This window comes from Poecilia reticulata, chromosome 2, assembly GCF_904066995.2.
Source record: "Poecilia reticulata chromosome 2, P_reticulata-male-v2, whole genome shotgun sequence".
Lineage (NCBI taxonomy): Eukaryota > Metazoa > Chordata > Actinopteri > Cyprinodontiformes > Poeciliidae > Poecilia > Poecilia reticulata.
The window spans coordinates 25571969-25596115 of record NC_088831.1 but is presented as its reverse complement, the minus strand read 5'-3'; the positions used below and the strand labels follow the sequence as shown (position 1 = coordinate 25596115).

The 24147-nt window shown below is 37.2% G+C and overlaps 1 protein-coding gene across 4 annotated transcripts in view; it reads right to left on the bottom strand.

Moving 5' to 3' along the window:
* il1rapl1a (interleukin 1 receptor accessory protein-like 1a) overlaps positions 1 to 24147 on the bottom strand; it is a 206813-nt gene that overhangs the window by 164939 nt on the left and 17727 nt on the right. For all 4 annotated transcript variants that reach the window (XM_081601649.1, XM_081601650.1, XM_081601658.1 and 1 more), the window contains exon 2: positions 10316 to 10419. In XM_081601649.1, coding sequence (XP_081457775.1) covers positions 10316 to 10397 — 82 coding nt within the window. In that variant the 5' untranslated portion in view covers positions 10398 to 10419. The remainder of the gene's footprint in view (positions 1 to 10315; positions 10420 to 24147) is intronic.

Genomic DNA, 24147 nt, shown 5'->3' with positions numbered 1-24147 from the left:
GAGTGTTAGTCTGCTGAGGTATACACTAGTATACCTCTAAAAATTTTTATATAGCATAAAAGTGCAATATTTCTTGCCAATCATCTCAGGAAGTGACACTTATAGAGTCATGCGAAATATTCCAAAAAAAAAATTTCTTGCATCTTACATGATTATGGCTTACAGATGAGCCATAATTTTCAGTTTCAGACAATTAAATTTTTTTAGATGTAGAAGTAAACCAGTAATACAGTTGATTTGAACACTCCTAAATATCCCTTTTCAAACAGCACACTTACTCCAAGTAATCCAATAAATGAGCCCAAGTTATATATATTTATATTTTAAAAAAACAGAGGGTTCTTCATAATTTTTTGATTTTCTACTTTAAGTTAAATAAGAACTGAATCACAGTTTCTAGCAAAAAAGAAAAAGAAATAGCTAAAAACATTCAGAATTTGTGAAACACACTGAAAGCAGCATGATTTCATTAGGGAGACAATAAACAAGAAAAGAGCCTGATGATATCTTCTGAGTTGAAAAGGGGACTTACTTTAGCACAATCTGAAGATCTAGCTGAATAAAACATGTTGAAACCTAGTAGGCCAAAACAAAGAAATAAAGTTGTGTTTTCATTTTTATTTGAGCTTGCCTTTTCTTGTCATCTAGAAATCTAAGCTGTCAGAAAAAGTGATATTGTGGGTAAAAACATCCCATTGAAGAAGCTGATTTTTAGTCCTTCAACTTCTCCTGAATACACAAATGTTCCTCTTCTGAGCATTTTCCGTGAATCAGGGAAGAGAAACGGCTTCCTTTTTCACAACACATCGTCCAGATGCGCTCAGGCTTTTTACAAAAAAAAAAAAAAAAAGCCACTCGATCTCAAGTAGTCTGCATGTGATCAATCTACTGGCACTGTGTTACTGCACTGCAGGTCATTTCTCATCATTTAGAGAGAGAGGTATTGACCAGGCCAGAACTGCCTCTGTAGTGAATTGGTGTGGGTAGTGAACAAACAGGAAACAACAAAAAAATCTAAAATGCATTCCTTTTGGATTTTATTTTATCATTGTACATATCAGTACAATCCCTGATATGTACCATTTTAATATGCCTATGTAAGGATAAACCAGCATGGACATTTCCTTTCATTTTCACAAGTCTTTCCCTCTGTTGCTTTCTTTTATGATTGATGCCTTGCACAATAGCAAAGGTGACTCTACCTGTCGATACATTCTTGATTTGTTATTTCTGCTTAGAGGAGAGACATGCAAAAATGATGAGCTTGGAATTCTTAAGTCACTGTGACACAGTTTCCAATCTTGTGTATCAAAAAATGCATTACTTGGAACTAAATGGAAAGAAATGAGTACATTTTGAGAAAAGTAATCTCCTGTCAAATCTTTGAAGTGTTTCTTTTAACACACCTACACGGTTTTAAAGTGCGTCTTCTGTGGGATGAATAATTATAAGCCTAACTAATCAGAAACGAGGCTGTGCTGACAAGTCAAAAGTTCCACATAAAGACAAATTTGACATTAAGCCACTGTCTTCTCCATCAAAAGAACACATTAGCTTTTAGGGCACAAATAGGCTAAACAACGAGGTTCTTGGTACAAAATAAGCCAACTGATGTTATTTTTTTTATTTTAGGTATCGAGTATCATGACAGACATGTCAAATATCTATATGCTGTAGATACTGGTCTGTATTTAAGAATATTATGAATTTTGAATGACAGTAAAGTTTGAAGTAAACGGACTAATGTCTGTCACTGCCTTCGTTGAAGTTAATGAAAAAACCCCAGCAAGAAAACCTCAGGCCCCAATATCTGGATAAAAAAACAACCTAATGAAACTGACGTGGTCTACAATTACTTAATGTCCATTTAATATGCAACTTCTTTCTCATATAAAATAGTGAGTCCACCTCATAAAATTAAATGCATCAAGTTTAGTGCAGGACTTGAATAATGCACCAATGGTCAACTACTGGTAACATAGGTTCCATTATGTAAAAAATAAAATAAAATCTCTTAGCTTGCTTTTAGAAACATCAGCAAAAAGCAAGCGAACCCACAAATAAATAAATATAGAAAAATTCTGAAAATTCTAAGGAAATCAACAGAAAATTATTATAATATTATGATTTAAAATAAAAAAATGGTTTGATGAAGTAAAAAAAAAAAACTTTGGACACATTTCTTTAAACTTCTCTAAATACTGCAGAATTACATCAGCTACTGTTATTAGTTTGTTATCGCAGCGACATTTAAGCAGTGTTAAAGTAAATTTTGTAGGAATCCACCATATGTGAATGACGGAGATGTTTAGGTGTGATTCTTCTAAAGTTGCTTTTTTTTTCTATACCAGATATGGAACAGTGTTAGAGGGCTGTTAGTGAAAATGAAACACAACCAGTTTGGCTCTCTGTTGCAAACAACAAGAATGGAAAGCAGCTGAATCTAGGATGCTGTTTAATTTTAGGCGTATTGAGTTAAAAGGTTCAGCGTGATCAGTCATTTTGCTTGCGATTGACTGCAGCCATAAATTTGTGTGTTTGGATGTCAAAGTAGACAGTTGATCCGTCAATAAACTATTAGGCTCATGTCCTGCCCTAGAAATGAGGGGAATGAATGTTCAATACAAGCATCTCGGAGGCCTCTGGGGAATGAGATGAGCATGACAAGCAGAGACAACGTCTCTCTACATCTTATTTGTGTATGTCATTTAGCTCATCTACTTGACAGAGGAAATGTATAGAGAAGCACATTTCAGTTTTCAAGTGTCAGAGAAATTGCTGCAGCGTGATTTGTGGAATGAATCGTGAGAACCTTGACAAATAAATTAACTGACTGACAGACGGGGCAGGATTTTTGCATTCCTTTCCTCGTGCTTATCGAGTGGTTACTCAAGCATCCTCTCCATGGACTTCATCTCCCACATTGCCTTGGGGCCATGTCAGATTCACTGTTATCTATGGCACTCTCTTATCAGAGATTTGGAACGAGACTTTGCAGAGTCATTTAGAATATTGGCCGCATCGTTTTTTTTTTTTTAATCCCTGCTTTGAGAAACAACGAGGGGACCAAGGTCTGGATGTTATGGCTTGTATGAATTTGAAATCTTACAGACAGTGAATACACACATACAAACACACAAATGTCCCTGATGTCTTCTGCTGCCAGCACTGTGTAGCAATAAGCTGTCATAACAGAGTGCGGAGACAGCTGACTGCAGTGGCTTTTGCCACAGTCACAGCTAGTAGCACTTTGTGAGCATCCATAATTGTTTCGTTATTATGGCATTTAGTGTTTTTAAAACAGAAAATTTAATTAAACAGCTGTTTAAATTAGATCTTTTTACAACTATTGACTGTGCAAATACGCCAGGCACTTTCCCCCTCATCTGTTTTAAGTTTTTTTTGTTGTTGTTGTTTACAAAAGGCTCTACTTACTTACTAAACGATTTCTCTTTAAACTTAAGTTAAAGAAGATCCAAGGCCCTGGCAGATTTAGATTAAGGGCAACTGAAATATTTTGAGAGACCCAGCAAAAGTTCAGATTGAAACTGGGAAAGAATCATTGAAGAGAGCTAAAGCTTAGGGTGAAGGCAACATTCAATGTTGAAGATGGTATGTATTTTTTATTTTTATTTTTTCAAAATATAAGTTTTCAGTGTCGGATTCAGATTACAGGTCTTGTTCAGTGTGATGATGTTCCACGGACAAATTAGTTGCACATTTGAAAAATCTTCCTAACGACGTGGTTTCTCTTTTGTGACTTTTTACCGACTTCTGCTTTTGTGAGGTAGCAAGGAGCTGCATCCGTGTATAGCCCATAATGAGAGCTATTGCCTAGAAAGCCTGGGGTAAAAGCACAAACCGTTTCCCAGGCACCATCCTCATGGCACAGCACTAAAATTCCCCTTTCAATGAGGCGACTTTGATTGATAGACAGTTATGTGCTGTGGTCATAGAACAGATTTTGTCTTTGCCAAGCAATTTGACTCGTCACAGCAAGAGAAGTACAAGTTTATTACTGTTGGCTCAGTTTCAGTTTGAGAAGTTCCTGCTTGCTACTGTGGAATCAGATCGATTCTCCTTTCTTGACGATATTTCATTATTCATTCAAAATGCTTATTCAGTTCTGAACATTGGTTATCTTCAACAAATAAGAGAAATCCTTTTGCTTCCTACTGACGCACTTCAAAATGGGAACAGTGAAGAACATGAAGTCACAAAGAATGAAAGTATTTTAAATATTTTTTTGTTTATAAATATGATTGAAATAGTTCCCTCAACACTTCTTTTTTTACACTTATTTTACTTGAACAGACATCTTGTTAGACCACAAGATCCTTCCACAATATTAAAGCTCCAGGTGCGTTTTGATGCAATAGATTCATCATCATAGTAATTTATCTGGAGTAAAAACACACACTCAAATTGGAAGGGGGAAAAAAAATCAAGTAGCTTCAAAAGGTGCAGTGAGCATTTGTAGCTAACTACATTTACCGTGATGCACCTAATAACTAAAATTAAAACAAACTGCTTTCAAAAGTCACCAAATCATTGAAGTCTATGTGTGTGTAAATTAATCCTAGTATAAAAGCAGTATTTCTGTGAAGACCTTAGAGATTTGTTAGAGAACATTAGAGAACAAACAGCATCATGAACACACACACACACACACACACACACAGTAGACAAGTCTCAGATAAAGTTGTGAAGAGGATAAAAGCAGAGCAAGGTTATAAAACAATATTCCAGGCCAGCTATGTTTCCATCGAATAGTCATGAGAATTTTGTGCATTTCTTTTTAAAATGTCACAAGAAAGAAAAATAAAATAGAAAATGTGAATTAGACATGTTTCCATCTTATTGTTTGGAGCGCATCAACCAAGCTACGCAAAGCGTAAGTTTGTCAAATGTTAACGCAACACGACTGCAGTAAAAAAAAGAAGTAAAAGTTGCATCTCCCTTTTAACACATTAATTCTAAATTCAATTGAGTGTCTGCAGTGATGCTTGAAAATTGCTTTTTACAGACTCTCTTCAGCCAACCTGACAGGCTTTGAGACATTTTACAAACAAAAATAGGCAAATATGTTAGCCTCTTGCAGCTAAAACTGCAGCAAAAAAAGTAATTTTTTTTATTATGCAGCAAAACAATAAATACCAATTTCTGAATTAATAAAAACAGCATCTGCAGCACCTGTCTCCAGTTTATCAGGTTATTGTTAAGTCATGTCAAATTTATTTGTATATTGCATTTCAGCAACAAGGCAGTTCAAAGTGCCTCATTAACCACTGTCACATTATCCTGAATTACTGACAGTTTTTCTACAGAAAAGAGATCAGTACAAACCGATCTGAATAAATATTTGCCTTTTTGTTCAGTTTCAGCATAAAGCAGACCATCAACAAAGTGTAAAAGTTGTGTTTTTTTACCAAATACCAGACGACTGGTCGAGAATGTCACTCACTCCATCCATCTTTCAGCACCATTTACACAACACATGCGAGCCTTGTTATCACCCCCTCTCTGACGCCAAATGTCTAACGTGTTGTGGTGTGAGCACCACTGGAACAACTGGATGCTGATGGATGAACACTGACAGTCCATCTCTGTCAGAGGGCTGCTCCCAGTCCCTGGGAGTGAATCTCAAGCAGTGTCAGCATGGCCGTGGTCAGTCCACTGAACAATCACGCAGGGCACTTGCAGCAGAAACCCTCATTTGCAGCAGCGCAGCATATGCACACAAGGATGTGGGTCAAACGCAGGAGGTTGATACACACATCCCCTTTTCTGTGTGCAGAGACAGCAACTTTGAGAAACCCGGAACAATAGTTCAACCCAACTGATATCCAATTCCAATGAGATTCCCTGGCCATTAAAGATTTCAGCCGCACCAAGAATGAGACAAAGAAAACGAGAATGAAAGGCATATGAAGTCTGCACACCTTAGGGAAAGTCATTATTGCAGGCAGTGCAAACCCACACAGACTCAACATTGAATAATTACTGGATTTTTTGGGGGTATTACAATGCAGGGAATGCCACTCTTACATTAAGAGTAGAAATCAATGGAACAGTTGCTCCATCCAGGGTCCCTTGAGGGCTAATAAAGCCTTTATAGGTGATTTCTCATTGGTATCCATCAACACAATGTTGTGGAGTCAAATTCCAAACTCTTTCCTTCAGTCCAGAAACAATAGAGTATTCCCATCTGAAACACAATGCCCCACAAAAACACCTCGTTAAAACAGTTATCCAAGCAATGGTCCACATCTCTGTCTAACTTTTGGTTTTCAGTTGTTCAAATTAAGCTAGGTTAAGAAAAGGCAACAGCAGTCAGGGGAGGCCTTTCACAGCGCTTTTTTCTGCACCACTCATGAAGACGAATGGCCAAAATCTAAGAACCAAACACCAAGCATCCACTAAGGGTATAATCAGCCATTTAATCTCCTTTACTTAATGAATCTTATCCATTTCAGCCAATTTTTTGTTCAGTTTAGTGAAAGAAAAAACGGGGGACATGGGGAGGGAAAAAATAAGTGTGTTTGAGAAAACTCATTTATTGAAAAATTATTTTTTCACATTTCAAATACATATTTCTGTAAGAAATGAACACGTTTTATTTCACTTGAAAAAACTAAGGCAATAAGAGGCAATTCTGCTGCTTCAAAATAAATAAAACAGCAATATGCTGTGGCAAAGGTAATGTTTGACACTGTATATCGTTTTACCACTTTGTATTCTTGTGCTTTTATGATGTAAAGCTCTTCGAAGCGTCTTGTTGCTAAAAAGTGATCCACAAATAAAATGTATTGATTCACTGATTCCAATTCAAAGTAATTTTGTAACTCAGGGAGGTGAAAACTATACTACACTTACTTTTGATTTCAGACAGACGCCCAGGTAACATGGCAGTCATTTTGGAACCTGTAATTCTTTTGTGCTATATTGCAGGTTCTATGTTTCTGTGTCATTTAAAAACTAAACTAGTGCAAATAATACTAGAAATGAAACTATTAATACAGTGCATTCAAATAAATAACCCTGATTTTTTGCAGCTGAAGTTAAGGGAAGTTTTAAGTGTCTAAACATTTCAAATGCTTTAGTCCGATTCTGGACTCAGAATCGGACCAAACTAAAGCACACAATAATTTCACTCTGTAACCACTTCACCTCTGACCTGTGCTCATCAGGCAATATTGACTTCTTCCTATCAATACTTGACCAAACGGACCCAAAAGAGCCACCTAATTCATCTGCTTTTCTGGAGTATCTGGAAACACTCCACTGAACCAAACAATCCAACAACGAGGGTAGTTGCATGTTGACAAGTGCAATAAAACGCACAATCGAACGTGACCACTACAACAACCGCTTGCGTCGGCATATGCATGGATTCAGAGTCCCAGTTAATTGTAATGACGCTACAAAAACGCCAATATGCCTAATGTGAAAGAGTCATTTAGTTATTAAATATGGCTCTGCTCATAAATACCATATATTGTATTTAATTAGTCTCGCAATGAGTTACTGTATTCAGTCCATAAAGCTAACAGCTTGTTAGTGAGCAACTGTTGTCAATTTATTATTTGATGTAGACTGTAATTATGCATTTGGTTTTCAGCAAAACTGATAATCAGTTATATCTCGCTGCTCTTTTCACAGTATTCATGAAAGTCTGAGCAAACACCCGACTGAATCATCTTTTTGATTTACTTCAAGATATAATAGCTTAGCCACTTACACATCACCGTTCAGTTTCTACTACTTTTGCACAATTATAGTTAAAATAAAAATATTAATTTACACTTCAAGCACCATTTTGTGACCGTTTTCTTTTGGCATATACATTTCCCCCCATCTCACTGGTGAAACCTGGCAGAAGGAAAACAATAGGCAGTGAAAGTGAAACTCTAAAATCTGAATTTTCTTCGATTTAGTTGTCCTTTTTTTCCTCCACTCGTCTTCAAGATCAACTTTTCAACTGTTTTGATCATAAGATGATCATATTACTTTTTATACAAATACAAAAAATGAGGCAGCGTTCTAAAAATATTACCAAATAATGAAATGAAACTGGCAAACTGACCAAGACAGCATAGCAGTGGATAGTAGTATAAGAGTTAACTACAATTAAATGGTGCAGTCAGCAAACTTGACAATAATGCTGTTATGTATAATTGTGTCTGTGATGGACTCGCCACATGTCCAGGGTCAACGTCTGGCCAGTTGACTGCTGGGAAACGTCCCACCCTCCTGTCGCACTGAATGGGACTGAGTGGGTAAAAAGTGGATAAAGATTCCTTCATTCTTTGTTTGTAACATCCCATAAGTTACTGAATAGTTCCCTCCCTGTTCTTGGTCTTCAGCTCGCCTTTTTTTTTGCCATTGAAAACACTAATGCTTGGATAAAAGTCACCCTTTAAAGAGCTAAGTAAGTCCAACTATGTCTGCAATACAACTATACCAAGACATACAGAAATGCGTGTTTGCAAAACGAACACACATAATTTAAAAAAATAAAAAATTAATGTGAGGTTACGTCCTACTAGAGATGTGCTTTGAAGATCATCATAAAAAAATTTTAAAAATCGGTTGTTTTTCAATAATTCACCCCTACCGCTGCACTATTATGAAAACAGTGTGAGTAAATTAAGAATACTCCCTTTTACTCTGACTGGCAGCTTGGATTCACGTTGGTGGTTCCATCGACATGAATACACCAGTATTCATGTCATGAAAAGTTTCAACTCCAAGTCTTTTTGCACTCTATTTTCGTTTTTGACCTGTGCATTTGTTCAGAATTGATGTTCAATTTTCTGGCATTTAGAACCAAAATGAGTTTCACATTAACCCTTGGCAACCCCTCTCACTGAGAAATTGGATCATTCGGGAGCTGCCACTCTCTGTGCGCATTGAGTTAGGGTGGGCAAGTTTAAAGATGTACACTGTATATCCTTTCATTAAGTTATGTACTCTTCACTCAAGACACAATTAAGGAGATGAAACTGCAATTATATCCAAATTGCAAAACGGCGCTTCTATTGTGGAGACGGTAACAGTCTTTGCAATTACCTGTCAGCTTTCTAAGCATGTGATGCATGATGACTATTTTTAACCTCAATTGCAGAATCAAAAGATGGTTTTTCCATTGTCAAGTCTCACTCTAACTGGTTAATATCTGGTTCGGCTCTACCCCAGTTTGGAGAGTCTCTATTACAGTCTGTTCTTCACTATTGTGGGCGTGAACATGGGCAGCAGGGTGGGCAGAGCCGGGTTTTGCTCTCCGATGATTTTGTTTACGATGGCACTCAGCAATGGAGAACCTCCAGGCTGTGGTTTTGATTGACTCAACTAATCCCAGGTATTTTTATTGTGTTTGATAGAACTTGATTGCTTGCCCAAACATAATAAAAATAGTTCAGGTTCAGATTATTGTATCCATGTAATTATCTACATGACACTTTTTTTTTTTTTAAATGAGCGATTGTTTGGATTCAGTCAAAATGTGTAATGCAAAGCAATATTCATGCATGAATTTTAATTAAAGGAAAGTTTCAAATAAAGATTAAAAAGCACATCACAACAAATTAATACTACGTACTCCGGTTGGGGTGTTTACATGACAATTGTTTTTTCTGATTGGTTGTTTATCCTGATTATTCATTTGTCCTTGAACACAACTTCCACTCAGTGGATATTTTTATCATTCTCTGTAGATTAGAGAGACATGAGACAAGTCTTAACCACAGTTGGCTGTTTCACTACATAACTTCATAAGTAATAGAATAAGTGTACCTGGAGACGTTTTCTGGGAATATAAAGGAACTACTAAATTCATTGGGACATGAAACACTTTGATTGTAAAAAACAGTGAAGCAAAAACAACTTGCCCAGAATGAGGTAATTTCAGGTGAGCCTCCACACATGGCATCCTGTAACTATTAGAAAATTAACTAATATTTACCATTTCAGGACTTGATTGGTACTGCTCGACTTCTTGCCAACAAGAAGACAACTACGAAGCTCATTTTACACTTTTGACATTAAGCAACACTCCTCTAATTTCATTTTAATTGAAAGGATTAAATAAAGTTGTGGCATTGTTTTTATTTTTCATTTCTTGATCCTCTTAACACCTTCTCTGAACACCTTGAAGGCTTCGATGAGAAGCGTTATATGGTAATTTATAAAGCGTCACCAGTATAATCTTGCAACTGTGACAGATGTAACAGATTATAACGTAGCATCATCAATATCAAGACATGCGACAATCAATGCACTCATGCAAAGGCTTTAGTTAAGGCTCATTAAATACCTGAGCCCCTCTTTGAGACCACTTTCACACTCTTGGACAGGGTGAAGTACAGCAGGATCAGGAGAGGGCTGGGAGGTCTCATCTTCCTCCCCCGTCCTCAAAGCCTGAAAAGAGAATAGTAAAAGAGGAAAGGGAGAAGGGAGAAGGGAGAAGGGAGAAGGGGTGAGGCGTTGGCAGAAGAGAGAGAGAAACAAGAGCCGTCAGTCACGTGCCAATGTATGTGATCAAGGCACTCTCTACACACACACACACACACACTTGTACAAATATTTGCACAACCACTTGTCAACACACGAACCTGAACATTCACCCAACACCGTTTTCCGACGCTGCCCTGAGGGGTCTTTTGTGTAACGATTTTCTTTCACCACTGTAATTGAGACAAGCGATGATTACACGGATATTTTTCCATCGAAAGCCGTTTCTGGGAATGCTGACAAATCAATAAAGAAATAATTACATGTGTGAGAAACGTAGCTTTTAATCACCACTTCCGTTACAAAATTTTAAAAAAAGAGGCGAGTGGTGGGACACTTCACACGGAATTTCACATCATCACCTCGTGACTTACAGAGATCAAGCAAATATCCCGCCTATTCCCCCGATCGACTTATCTTACATCAATTGACGGCGGTGGCTCATTTTCTACTCCTCATCTTCCCTGAGTAAATGACATAATCTAACATGAAGTAATTACCCTGTAATAGCTGGCTCCTGAAATAGAGCCTGTGCTGCTGTATAAATTTGATGTTAAATGAAATAAGAATTCACTCATCAAAGTAGTCGTTTATTGACTGATGGCATTACCTTTCAACAACCCCCATTTACCTGCAGTAAAACAACACTAAAGAGTAGTCAGTCGCATGTAACAGGTTTACACAGTGTTAAACGTTTTACTGGTCAAAATTAAATTACTTACATTTTTTTAACACTTTAATTTTTATACTTTTGATTCACATGTATTTTTTTAGCGCTACAAGGAAAAACACTCATTTGTTCTCAATCAGAACTGAAACAGTTAACAGATTCATCACGATGAGTCGATTATTATACCAATCCTCCGCTAATTTAGTAATCAAGTAATGAGTGGAATCCTAAAATGCCATAAAATAACATATATAGTGTTCCTTTAGTGAACGCTTGATCATTTGCAGCAAAGGCAGAGCAGGGTTAGTCTTGGTTATTTTATTTAGTTACTTAAAATTAAAATTGTTTAGTAAAAACACCTTATTTGGAGATTCTTTTTTTTTACAATCTGAAAGAAATACAATTAATCACCAATTTTATTAAAATATATTTCAATGTGTTAAATATCTTGTTCTTACTAAATGTACCGTCTTTATTAAAAAGAGAAAACTGTTCTGCCTTTCTAAGGTGTCTAAAATTATGGTGTGACACAATCAGTGTTCTTTACAGGAGGTGGTATGATGTAAAAAAGATAAATTCTTAATCTTCGAGAACAATTATCAAAAATTGAGTAGAACTGATATTTTCAAGTGACTGTAAAGAAAAACTCGACTACAACAGAAAATTCAGATCATGAACTAGGAGGGAGAAAATGGAGCTCTGGTCTTTGAGGACTGAAACTAGGAGCGACTGAGCCAGAGGGGACCTTGGAATATGCAGAAAGTCACGTGCTCTCTAGATTTGCATACTTGATGAAAAGAGCCTCAGTGTGTGTTTCCGAGGTACTCACAACCCTCCGCTTAAAAAAAAAAGACACCTTTCTCTCCTGGCTGTGTGCTTGAGAACAACTTTTGGTTGGTAAAATACCACGTTGCCAATAACATTCTGTTAAATGACGCTGGATTTGTGCCTCTTTGTATGGGAGAAAAAATAAAAGGTCTGAAAATTTGGCAATGAACTTGTTGAGACTTGAATTGATGCTTCCATTCTCTGGATCTAGGGTTATCTCAATTATGTACACATAAATAACACTTCTAAATAAGTCCTCAGTCCTCTTAAAACATCTGCAACTGGTCCTTCTTTATGTCTAAAATACCAGAATGTCTATAAAAAAAATAGGCTTACAAGAAAAAATTAAATCAATGATCTAGAAACATTTCCACAAATCAAAAACATTGGAGAAAATTAACTGGGAAGATCACCACATGTCGCAGCAACATGTTTAAAATCTCTTGATACAGATAAAGGCTCTGTGGTCCTAACAGGGTCCCTATTGTACACCATCACCAAAGCATTACAATACAATGGTCATCAAACCAGATACTGGTGCTACAAATCTGGCTTAAAAATTTAATTAAATCAGAATCAGCACAAAGCTCGTTAGCAGAGAGAAGCATGACGTGCCCTTAATTTCCTGACTGTGCTTACTTTGCACTTGATTGTACGCAGTGGAAAAACACCAGCAGATGACATGGTTCACAAAATCATCAGTGCCTGTGAAAAGTTCACACTGGATCACTAGAGGCTTGGATTCTGCGTCTCTTCACTCCTCCTTCAAATTTTTGATTTCCAAATGAAATGCAAATTTTACTTTCATTTCGAGCAATGGCCCAATCCATTTACCTATTTGCCCAAAGAAAATGCTTCTGACAAGAGCGACTTAATACAGTGAGCGTAAAAACTTGTATCCTATGTCGTGGATGTCCGTGCGTAGTCACCCTTGAAACATCAACTCGAACCATAGACCATGCTTTCCGTCCTCCTTTGTGCACCTTTTCACATCAACACCCTCAGATACAGCCTTTTGAAAAGCAATGATCTTTTCTGATTTTCACTCCTTGTAGCTGTCAAGGCAGCAGTCTTCCCTGTGTCTGTATAGATCATAACAACGCTGTAACATCGCATTTCTGTATCAAAAATTCTTTACACCCGGGATGACCAAGTCAGTCCTGAAGGGCTGGTGTCCTGCATGTTGTAGTTCTGGTACGACACACCCAGGAGATCAAATCATGGCTCATTAGAAGTCAGAGAACATCGACATGCCGAGGAGGCAGCGACCACCACCAGGGAGAGAACCGAAACACGAGGGCCGACTTTGGACTCCTCTGTTCCACATCGTCCTTATGTAATGAAAAAATAAGATCTCTTGGGAAACTGAATTTGAGGTTTTCTGTAACATAATCATTTTTAAAATTAACAGACAAAATAACTTTTAATAAGTATCAGTAAGATAGATGAGTTAGTTTTTTTTTTTTATTAAATCGTAAAAATAAATTAACTTTTTCAATGATATTCCAACTGACTATACATTTAATTTGCTAATTAATGTCATTCTCTCACCACTGAAGCATCACTCCAGCAAAGCAGTCTTGGGTACATCGCCTGTGGGGAAATCCAATTTGAGTTTATTCTGGCGCTGAGTGGTTTTGTGAAAATACAAATACGACAACGACGTGGAATGAAATAGACAAAATAAACCGAGATCATTTCACTTCAGCGCAGCATCAAGTCAGGACGGGCAACATGAACTTAACTTTTTTTTATATCCTATTTTTCCACAATACAGGAAAAAAAAACAACATTTTACAGGATACAATAGAGTCTGCTGACACAAATGGATGACAAGTGTAAAGTCTGTAGATGATTGTTCGAAGCTCTCCCTGCCTGTCCCTTAGTTTACACATTTTAAGCAGTCTGACGCAGCATAGCAATGTCAGTGACTCATTCTCTTTGTTCAGACGATTTCTTCATGCCTTCATGAGCTCGGAGTATTTATGTCCCGCCAACCATGACCTCTGTCACGTCCTGCACAGAGAGGGCATCGTGTATGTCACAGGACCACCATGAACACAAACTCTTTTGGCCATCCACCTCCCTTCACCGCCTCGCTTTCCAAGACTTTCTGCAATCTCACCACAAAGCAGCTGCTGCTGAAAGACATGAGTGCTAAAAGGCAGCTTGTAAGAGGTAAAGCCAAAATGGTCATCACGTCAGGGAAACAGACTGTTTCTTGATGTACCAAGTTGTGGAAAAAGCATCAAGAGACATTAAAACAGCAGTTTTTGGACTCCATAAAGCAGCGGTTTCAGCTACTCATTATTTGCAGCAACAATTGAAGATTCGTGCTGTTTTCTCTTTCCTCTGTCACTCAACTTGTAAAGGTGCTTTTAATATTATACGACGCTTAAACAAAACCCACACAGCAGTTGGATGGCATGCAAATCGCCTTTGCAACGGCAGAAAGCTTTCCTCCAGCACCTTTACACAGCAGGTTTCTATGCAGGACCGGCACGTATTGTACATAAACGTGACTTTAGCTTTGGTGAACATATGTCATTGTTTGACAAAAGACCTGCAGGCTTTTTAAAACTATGACATGTTAATTTTACTGATTGTTTTCCATATGGTGTCATTCGAAATTTAGCTAATTATTATGCAAGCCCATGTAATGTCATGCAGCCATTTAGGACAAAGGCGATAGTTTGCAACTCTAAGTGTTAAATTCATTTTTTTTTAAACTTCTCTCATTTAAAAGATTTGTATTATAACTTCAGTACAATAAGATTTTGAACAGAAATTTACTTGAGAGCTGAAGTACCAGTTCATTTCAATTACCTCAAACAATTCAACATGAGATGTAATGTAGAATTAATAAATTTAAAAAAAACACATATAATAGTTTATAATACATAATAAATGTATAGCATAACATATCCTTGAATGCTGGACACTCCAATTTCTTTCAAACTGAAATATTCCAAATTAAAAATTATTTGTGTATCTTACACACCAGCAAATAAGATGATGTTAATTAACTATAAGAATAAAACCTAAAATTTAGGTTTTATTCGAGTCAATCCTTCTGTTCAATGACCAATGGATAAAACCTGCAGAACCTGGTGCTGGTTTAGCAGAAAGCAGTAAAGGTTTAAGTTTTAGCACAGTAGTAAAAAAGGTAATGTTTTCTACAAAGCTGTATTATGATCACAATCAAAATGTGATATTTAACATTATAACCTTGTATATTCTGTAAATCAACCTGTTCAGCTGCACACTGATTTTAATCTGAGCATGCTATTTTCTTAATGGCTGCACAGTATTAATTTTACGTTGTAAATGTATCGTTTACATATATATTTATCTATTTTTTTTACCTATGTGTGGAAATGCATGTCTCCACTTATCTTCCTGCTATAACACTTGCCTTTGCCTGCTGTGTGACAATTATATTTCTATTAATCAAGAAAAATGTGTTTAAATTCTAGATCAAGTTTTGTTAAAGAGGCTTTAAACTAGCAAAGAGGTTTTGTGTGTTTAAAACGTCACAATATTTGAAGGTCAATTAAATTAATTAAACAGTCATACGGTAAAAACTAAGGAAAAGGCGTGTAAACATTCAGAGCAACGAATACAGAAAGTGATTAAAATAGTAATCATTTCTTTGGCAACCAACATAAAATTTCAGATAAAATGTAAAACAGGGCAAACGGAAGAACAATAGCATTTCCATTTACTGCACTAAAAAATGAGCAGTAGACATAAAACATTTAGATAAAAATAACTCAATTTATCGTCCAAGCTAAAACAAAAAATGAAATAAAAAATTAAAGTCTGTCAACCAGATTGCATAGAACCAAAATGTAAAAAAAGAAGTCTGTCCAGGGAATAACCCTACCCTAACAGAATATGGATTAAGTTCTATAAAATTACTGGAGCTGTGAAAACTGAAACCATGAGTTTCAGTTTTTAGTCCTTTCTCAGGACACCAGAGGGGTCAGAAGGACTGAAAACATTAGTTTAGTTGTTAAAGATTCAGATCTTTAACAACACGCTGCACAGTGAGCCAGTTGTTAGCAATGTTGCTTCATGGTAGTAAAGTCTCATCTTTTAATTCCTCCCAGTTCCTTTTTTGAGTCTGCATGTTTTACCCATGATGTTTGACGTTTTGTTTTGCAGATTTGTGCTACACTGGAGATTCTAAATCGCCCTCCGTTCTGGGAGTGAATGCTTGTCTAATCCATCTGCGGGTTATAGAGAGGCAGTCTGTCCAGGGAATACACCCTGCCTTTCACCCTTTGACCACATGGACACAGGCAGCCGCTCTAATGAGTAGAGCAATGCAGGTAAAAACAGGAACTTGATCAATCTCTCCAAACCCACGTCTCACCAACCTCCGCATTGACTGAACCATAAAGATATGCGACTTGGAAAAAAAAAATAAAAAATCAAGTACAGCGCAAACAGCACATAGCACAGTCCCACATAGACATGGCATCGCCTGTGTTGTGAACCACGTGCCAAACTCCTTCTCTGAGGCTTCAGGAGCAGGTGTGTTTGAGAAGACACACACAGGGGCGTTGCGTGATATCAACGACTCAGCGATGCATGAAGCATGCACACATCATCACACACAGCAGCACCCATGCAGTTCGCCTGCTGCTTGTAAACCAGAAAACGAGGGGCACGGCCCAACCACGCCTGCTGGCTTCCTCTGACAAAGAAGTGGAGGAATGTACCTCGTGTTGCAGCAGAATATTCGACTGTATCTCCAAGAATATCTGGATCTTTCCCCAAACTCAATTACCACATTGTGCATTTTGTTAGGAATGCACGTTTCCTGCATGTCTTATCCAGGTATGTTCGTCTCGCAGAGCATTTTTTTCCCCCCTCATTCATCTCTCCAGAGACAAAAGATTCACACTAGATTAAGATCCAAGGTCTGTCACAGTTTCTACAGCGTTCCGCTGTGCCTCCTTGAGAAACTGAAGGATTGTTCCACAATTTTGCTCTGTGAGGCAGTGGACGGCTGATCATTTAGTGGATTTAATCCAATTTCAAGGTAGTCTCCACTGCAGTTTTAAGCAAAGCACCTCTTCATAGTGAGATTTGGCTCTCTGCCTTACCTGGACACAAACGACCTCAGCATTCAGTAAACAGTCATGATGTACGTTTTCTCTTTTGCAAAAAAAGAATGAACCTCGTGTACATTATGTCTTGTGTTCACTTCACACATTTACTAAATGTGACACGCAAAATATTCCTTTTCTTTTTTTTAAGAAAAGCTTGTGCATTACAGTACAGGTCAAATGTTAGAAGCAAAACTGCGCATAAGGTTTGCATGTTCTTTTGTCATGCTGCAGCATAAGGTTTAGCATTAAAGGTGTTTAACGTAATAGGTAAAATAATTATGACTAAACACAGGAGCAAAAATATATGGTGAAAATGGTTGTCTCTCATAAACAGACCAATACTCCTTTTGTCATCAAAATTGCATGAGAGAAAAATTAATGTGGAATGAAAGGTTGTCAGGTTAAAATACTTCCCTCAGTTCTTCCAATCATAAGCTGGTGTCATGTCATATGTATTCATGGTATTTTTCCCATAATGCTTTATTCTAGGACTATAATGTTACTTTTTTAAAGTCGTCTAGAGACATATTCTTTGACAAGTTAACAATATACAGATGAAACCAGATATTTGCATATACTGTAGGGTAAAAAAAAAATTCTCACTGCATTAAATCTGAATAATGTTTTCCTGTAATGAGTCAGGTAGGACCGTTAATTATATTACTTTCTATGCTTCTTTTGTAAACATTTAGAGACATGGACATTATACTTTCTCTGCTCACAGAGCAGCAGATGTTGAAGCCTGATCTTCTCTCGCCCTAAAACTCTCACAGGCAGCATGGAAATCTCACAGCAGTCCCACCCAGCTGCAGTCACAGTGGACAATGTTAACCCCTCCACTTCCAATATCATGTATAAATCGTGATACTGGCTGAATTGCTGTTGATGTGGGGCAGAAAAATGTACCATAAAGTAGCAAAACTAACCAGGTTTAAATGAATAAATACTAAAAAACATTGAACATATAATGTTAATTCTGTCTCTCTCTTTTGGGTGCTTTTGCTGGTCACAAGTTCAGACAAAAGGAGAAGGGTTGGAATTGTGACACTTAATCTGAAAATAGTTCCAAACTTTTTAAACTTTTCTTTTTATGTGATTTGAAGCGTTTGATGCACTAAGTGCATTTCATTATCTCTAAAATATTCCAGTTGTTCAAAGCTTAATTGAGTAATTAAATGCTTCACAGTAAGTCTATAAAACAGTTTGGGATCAAGAAAACCAGTGAGATCCAAAATTTAAAAATGAGCATTTTGATGTTTTTAACATCATTGGGAACATCTGAGAATAAAACATGCAAAAAAAAAAAATAAAAAAATTGCCAAAGCTTTAGGGGAATTTTCTATGCTGGCTACAGGCTACAGATTTGTAAAATCAAAAAGATCAAAAATAAAAAAAAATGTGTTGCAATCTTGTCTTGTGAGCCCACTATCAATACTGCCTTCTATTGTGAGCTGTATTGTTACATTGTTAATACAATGGGGTAAAAAAAAAATAAAAAAATCTTAACAGCTAATATGTGCACAAATGCATCTCACTGTCAGCTCTGAAGGTTTAGCTTCAACAATATCAAAGGCAACAAGTAAGAGGCAGAGAGAGGATAAAGAAAGAAGGAACAAGAATCACTGGAACGCACACAATAAATGAATGAGTCATAGGTGTTTTGCTTGTGTCACTGTCAGACTTTCATGCTGAGAGCTAGCACACTGCTACAATCCTTACTGGACGTCTACCTGAGCTGATGTCTCATCAATGTAGCATCTGCGTATTCATAGGCTCAGCTGTTTGTCAGATGTGTCAGGTTGTGCCTCACGTCCTGAGGATTGTTGTGCAGCAGTATGGTGAATCTTTGCCTCAGAAAAAAACAAAAAACACATCGTGCCTGGTGGTGGGCTGAATGTGCTTTTGCTAAAATGCATTTGACCGCATTTGACCGTGGCAGGACCTGGTTAACTCTCCAGGGGCCGGCCATAGGTGGTTAGACTTAACGAGCAAGGTGCTGTGAGCTATGCCCTGCCTCAGTCCCAACATGCACCTCTTCACTGAGTGAGATTAATTACCGCACAATTCTGAGCCAATCTGCCGCAGCGCCGTTCTAAAAAACACACACATGCATGAAGAACACGTTCGGGCTTATAAAAAGCAACACTGTGTAAGTAATTAACTGAAACAGCTTCGGGGCAAACTAAATCCATTTGCTCATGATCGGTCATGAGCGGAGAGCTTAAGCTGTTGCAGAGGTCTGGGTTGAGAAACTTTCCACCAGCAGTGAGGCATTTTCCTCCAGTTGTTGTTGATTGCTCTCAGCTTCGTCCCCAGTGCTCGGGCCATTGTCAGCCGTCCAAGGATGACTGGCTGCAGAGACGCTCTCGTGCTCCCAGTCAATGCAGCCTTTGATGGAGAGCAGGGGCCAACGCTCTCCTCGACCATTTAGTGCACACTCCCCACTGGGGGCAGCTGGAAGACTACCGACACACAGGAAGACTAAAGACACTGTCAGCCATCCAGTCCCACATCCCACGGGACATTTAACATTTAACGTTCATTCATTGAAGTCTTTTTTAAGGATCACATTTTAAGCTGGTTTTGTCATGTCTCTGCATCTTGTTTTTCTTTAAATACATGGTATCTATCTTTAGCGTCAAGTACATTTGGATTGCTGTTACTTTTATTGCTGTAGTGCAAGAGACAGCTGGAGATACCATGGTATTATTCTTCGACTTGCTAATTGAAGAGTCATTGAGGAAATGGCAGCAGACGTGCTGGTCTATTCTAGACAATTACAAACTTAATTGTAAGATATTTGACATAATAACTGTATTTCAGTCTGTGCATAACTGAAAATATTGAATAGCTACAAATTTAAATTCACTCATCTCTTCTATATTTTAAGACATGAATATGAGCATGGATCATCCACATCGATTGCTCTACATCTACTTGCATGTCTATAGCAGCAGCTTAAATGGACAACGCCTTGCAAAAAAGCAAAACATATTTGTCCTTTAGTGTTTTTGTTTTTTCATGTTGCAACCACAACTCTGCATGTGTTTTTGAGGACTAAATGCAGTCACTCTGAAGCTGGAGCTACATGGTTTATTTGACACACAGTCCCAAAGAAAAAATCTTCAGAATTTGCATACAGCACAGCAGTGTCAGTACTTTATTAAGCTGCCTTTCAATTGCAGTTAAAACTGAAATCTTCAGAGATATGTTTCCACATTTTGCATCTAGAAATTTTATATTTTGTCCACAACTTTTGCACAAACTCAATTACATGCCTTATTGGATGGAGTTTTCTCTGAACATCAATTTATTTTCAGATTTTGGAAAACATTCTAAATTGAATTTAAGCCTAAACTTTGACTAGGTCATTTCCTACTGAAGAAAAGCCTTAATTCAGGGTTATACTGCCACCACCATGTTTGACTGTTCAGATGGTGTGTTTTTGGCTTTACTGCAGCAATAGTTATTGAGTTTAGCTCGTATGGAAATGCGATGCACATGCAGTGATAGTGGACTGGTGACGTGTCCAGATTGTATCACGTCTCTGACCAGATGACCTCTGGAGATTCGTACCAGCCCCTTCATGACCTGGCAAGGATCAGCATGTTTAGAAAATGGGTGGGTGGATGTAGAGATAGTCACTTTTTAACTTCTGAATATAGCTTAAAAAAACAATACATCATTCCAGAAAAATAGGATACTTTTAAGAAATAGCTTTAGCTATTTTATGACCTTGCCGAGAGTAGTCTAGCCAGTATGTAGAGACTACAGCATTAATAAAGATAAGAAATTGTCAGTGATTCGGCTTGTGTTCATGACATTGTATCGCTTTGAATCGTTTGAAGTGTGTCTATCTGAAGTTGGAGTGGATTAGCTTTGAGAGCAACAGAGCATACCAACACAACAGCTTTCTTGGTTTGTTTTTGATGGGCACTTTTAGTCCACTTCCATTAATCAAACCCCTGCCTCCAATCACAGACACTTGAAGCTGAAAGAACATTCAGTCTCTTTAGGCTTTTATATACGTCAGATCTGCTGAGGTAGAAGAACTAAGGAACGTAGCTATTGAATGGTATGCTGCAATACAAGAATAAAAGATTAATTATTACTTTAATTTCCATTTCCAAACCTTTGAGAACAATAGTATTACCAGCCCAGTTATGACAAGGTTATCCTACTGCCGCATTATAATTTCCATGAACTTCTAAATGTGATGGTTTATGTTATTACTTGTAGAATAAGTTGAAACAGAAAGCTGATGGGTGACCTTTTTTAAGTTGACCTTTTAGTTTTGATCAAATGCAGCTGATTTACATGTACTCTAATGAATACATCTGCTCTACCAGGTAAGAACTGATGTTGCAGTCACAGGGTCCAGAGGTTTTATGATTTTATTGAAGTGGAAGTGAAAAAAGAACAACCTTAGAGTCAAATATCATAAAACAGTTTCAAAACAAACATGAGCGTTAATAGAAAAATTGTGCCATGTTGAAATTACTCGGAAATAATCCTACTTTGTATGTTTTAATTTTTCAAAGTAAAACCTAGAGCAACTAAATATACAGTTTTGTATGTGGAAATATTAAAGTGAAGGAGCCTAATTGGCCACTCTAGGTTTTAGAGTGACTGCTTGATTATTTCCAATATGTTTATCTATATGAATGTACAGAAAAATGTCCTAATATTGGTTTGACTTTATACCAAATGACAATTTTATTTCTTATGGGGAAAAAATATATCCAAACTATCTTGAACATAATTAAAAGAGTAAACATCTTGTTAAATGATAAATTCATCAACTTAAATTTACAAGTAAAAATTTGCATTAATAGAACCAGCCTTGCAATGTGGAAAAGCTAAAAGATCTCAAAAAAACAAAACATCATCCTTTTATATAAAGAATTTAACAGTTAAATTCATTAACATTCTTCAGTCAGGAAAGGATTACAGAGTTATTTCTTAAGCTCTGACACTCCTTTGAACAAGTGTGCCAATATACACAAATAAAAAAAAAATACATGGGACAAGGGAACCTTCCCAGGAAGCCCCTGATTTGAACAAAGAAGAACCCAGAACAAATTAAAACCACTGCAGGTCACATTTGTCCCATGATTCAACAAGCACAAAAATAGGCAACAGTAGCATCCATGGAAAGGATTCAGCCTCTGTTTACCAAGATCAACACAAAGGACACGACTTGCATTTGCTGAAAAATGTCTTACTGATTCCCCAAAATCTTGAAGGAAAAATATTCTGAAAACTTATAAAAGAAAAACAGAATCTATATTTTACTGCCATGCAGACAATGAAGCTCGGTGGGGGGTAGTCTGATCTCTACTTCAGACATCAGAAATCACACAGTATCATTATCCATGCAGTAAGTTTTGCTCACCCCAGGTCAAGTGTTGACTCTACCTAGAGTGATGTGTCTGAAGCATCACGACAATCTTGCGACTCTGAAACGTACCAACTTCTACATGTAAAATCTGTATTTCCAGAAGGTTTGATAGTTTACATGAACTCAGTAATAAGGTTTAGGTTTCATTTAGCTTCTGTTTTATTCTCACTGTTGAAAAGGCGTCATCTAACAGTCATTTTGCCTGCACACAGCTGCGTAGGCAAAATGATTTATTAGGATTTTCAGGGTAGTCCAGAACCGCATACCAATTTGTTCTGTGTCGTTTCATTTTCAGTCTAAAAAACACACTCCTATAGGAAAATGTGTGATCTCTGAGCTTATACTCTGAAATAAAAGCAGCCTTTTTGAGTGAATCTTGCACGCTGGCAACGGGGCTTTGCATCGTTATTGATTGCTAAATAATATCTTCTCATCAGCTTAAGTGAATAAAAATAACCACCAAATAGTTATTGATTACGTACAATGGATTATTTTCTTTATCAAAGTGAGGGCATAATGTCCCTCATTTACAAAACTGCCGTTTGATATTGACACGTCTTGTTAGAGCACATCCATATATTCAGTCCACTGCTCACACAATTTTCTAAATCAGTGGTTGCTGTTGTATCAGGAAGCCTCCAAAATAAAATATTTTGGCTACAAGAGGTTAATATGACAGGCATTTACATTATTTTTTGCTGCAATTCCTCTGCCTCAATAAAAACAATGCAAATCTGGATTTCTCATCTTAAGTCCTTTTAGAAATCTTAGGATTCCTAGGAACTTTTAATCCTAGATAGAACAACGTAGCTGAGTTTGGCTCTGCATGTGTGAGCTGTCAGATAGCCGTACAGCTGCTATAGAGGAGCTCAGGTCCCAGATGAGGTCTCAGCAGTTGCTGTTTACAGTAGAGAAGCCCTACCATATGTTGCATACTTTACAAAAAAAAAAAATATATATATATATATATATATATATATATATCGGAGAAGCAGAAGAGAGAAAAGCTGCGCACAGAAATTAGCATGCAAAAATAAAACCATACATTAGCTATATCCTCATTTCTCGCTTGCGACTGTGAAATAGATAGCCGCATTACTGGTGTGCGGAGAAGCGGCGCTATGGTCACTTTAAATAAAATAAATAAATAAATAAAGCTCTAAGATCAGGAAATGCTGGCTTGAGCGGTTTTCAGTTGGAATGTGCATTTACGCTTTGGTGTCCATGACAGACTCTATCCTATTGTCTTGAGAAGCCATCGCAGTGGCAATGGAGCCTAAATGAGGCCAGTAATGGTTCTCTGCTCGGTCCCTAGAGCCTTGCCTGTTTAAAAATCGATTCTCTGCTTGACTAGGGACAGCCTGGAAATAGAGAGAAGCGGAAGAAATTGAGAGGAAAGTGGGGGCAAAGAAGGAAGAGAGTTTGGGATTGGTAACAACAGATATGAGAGAAACTGATGATTAAACAAATTCCCACTGGTTTCATCAGAAAATACGTCGGTATATAAATGTGTTATTGTGCATTATCTTAATGGGACTATTTAGATTTAAATGTCAGTCCAGTTCTGCCATCACTAAACATGGTCTTACCTATAAGCAGATGTTTGTTTGAAAAAC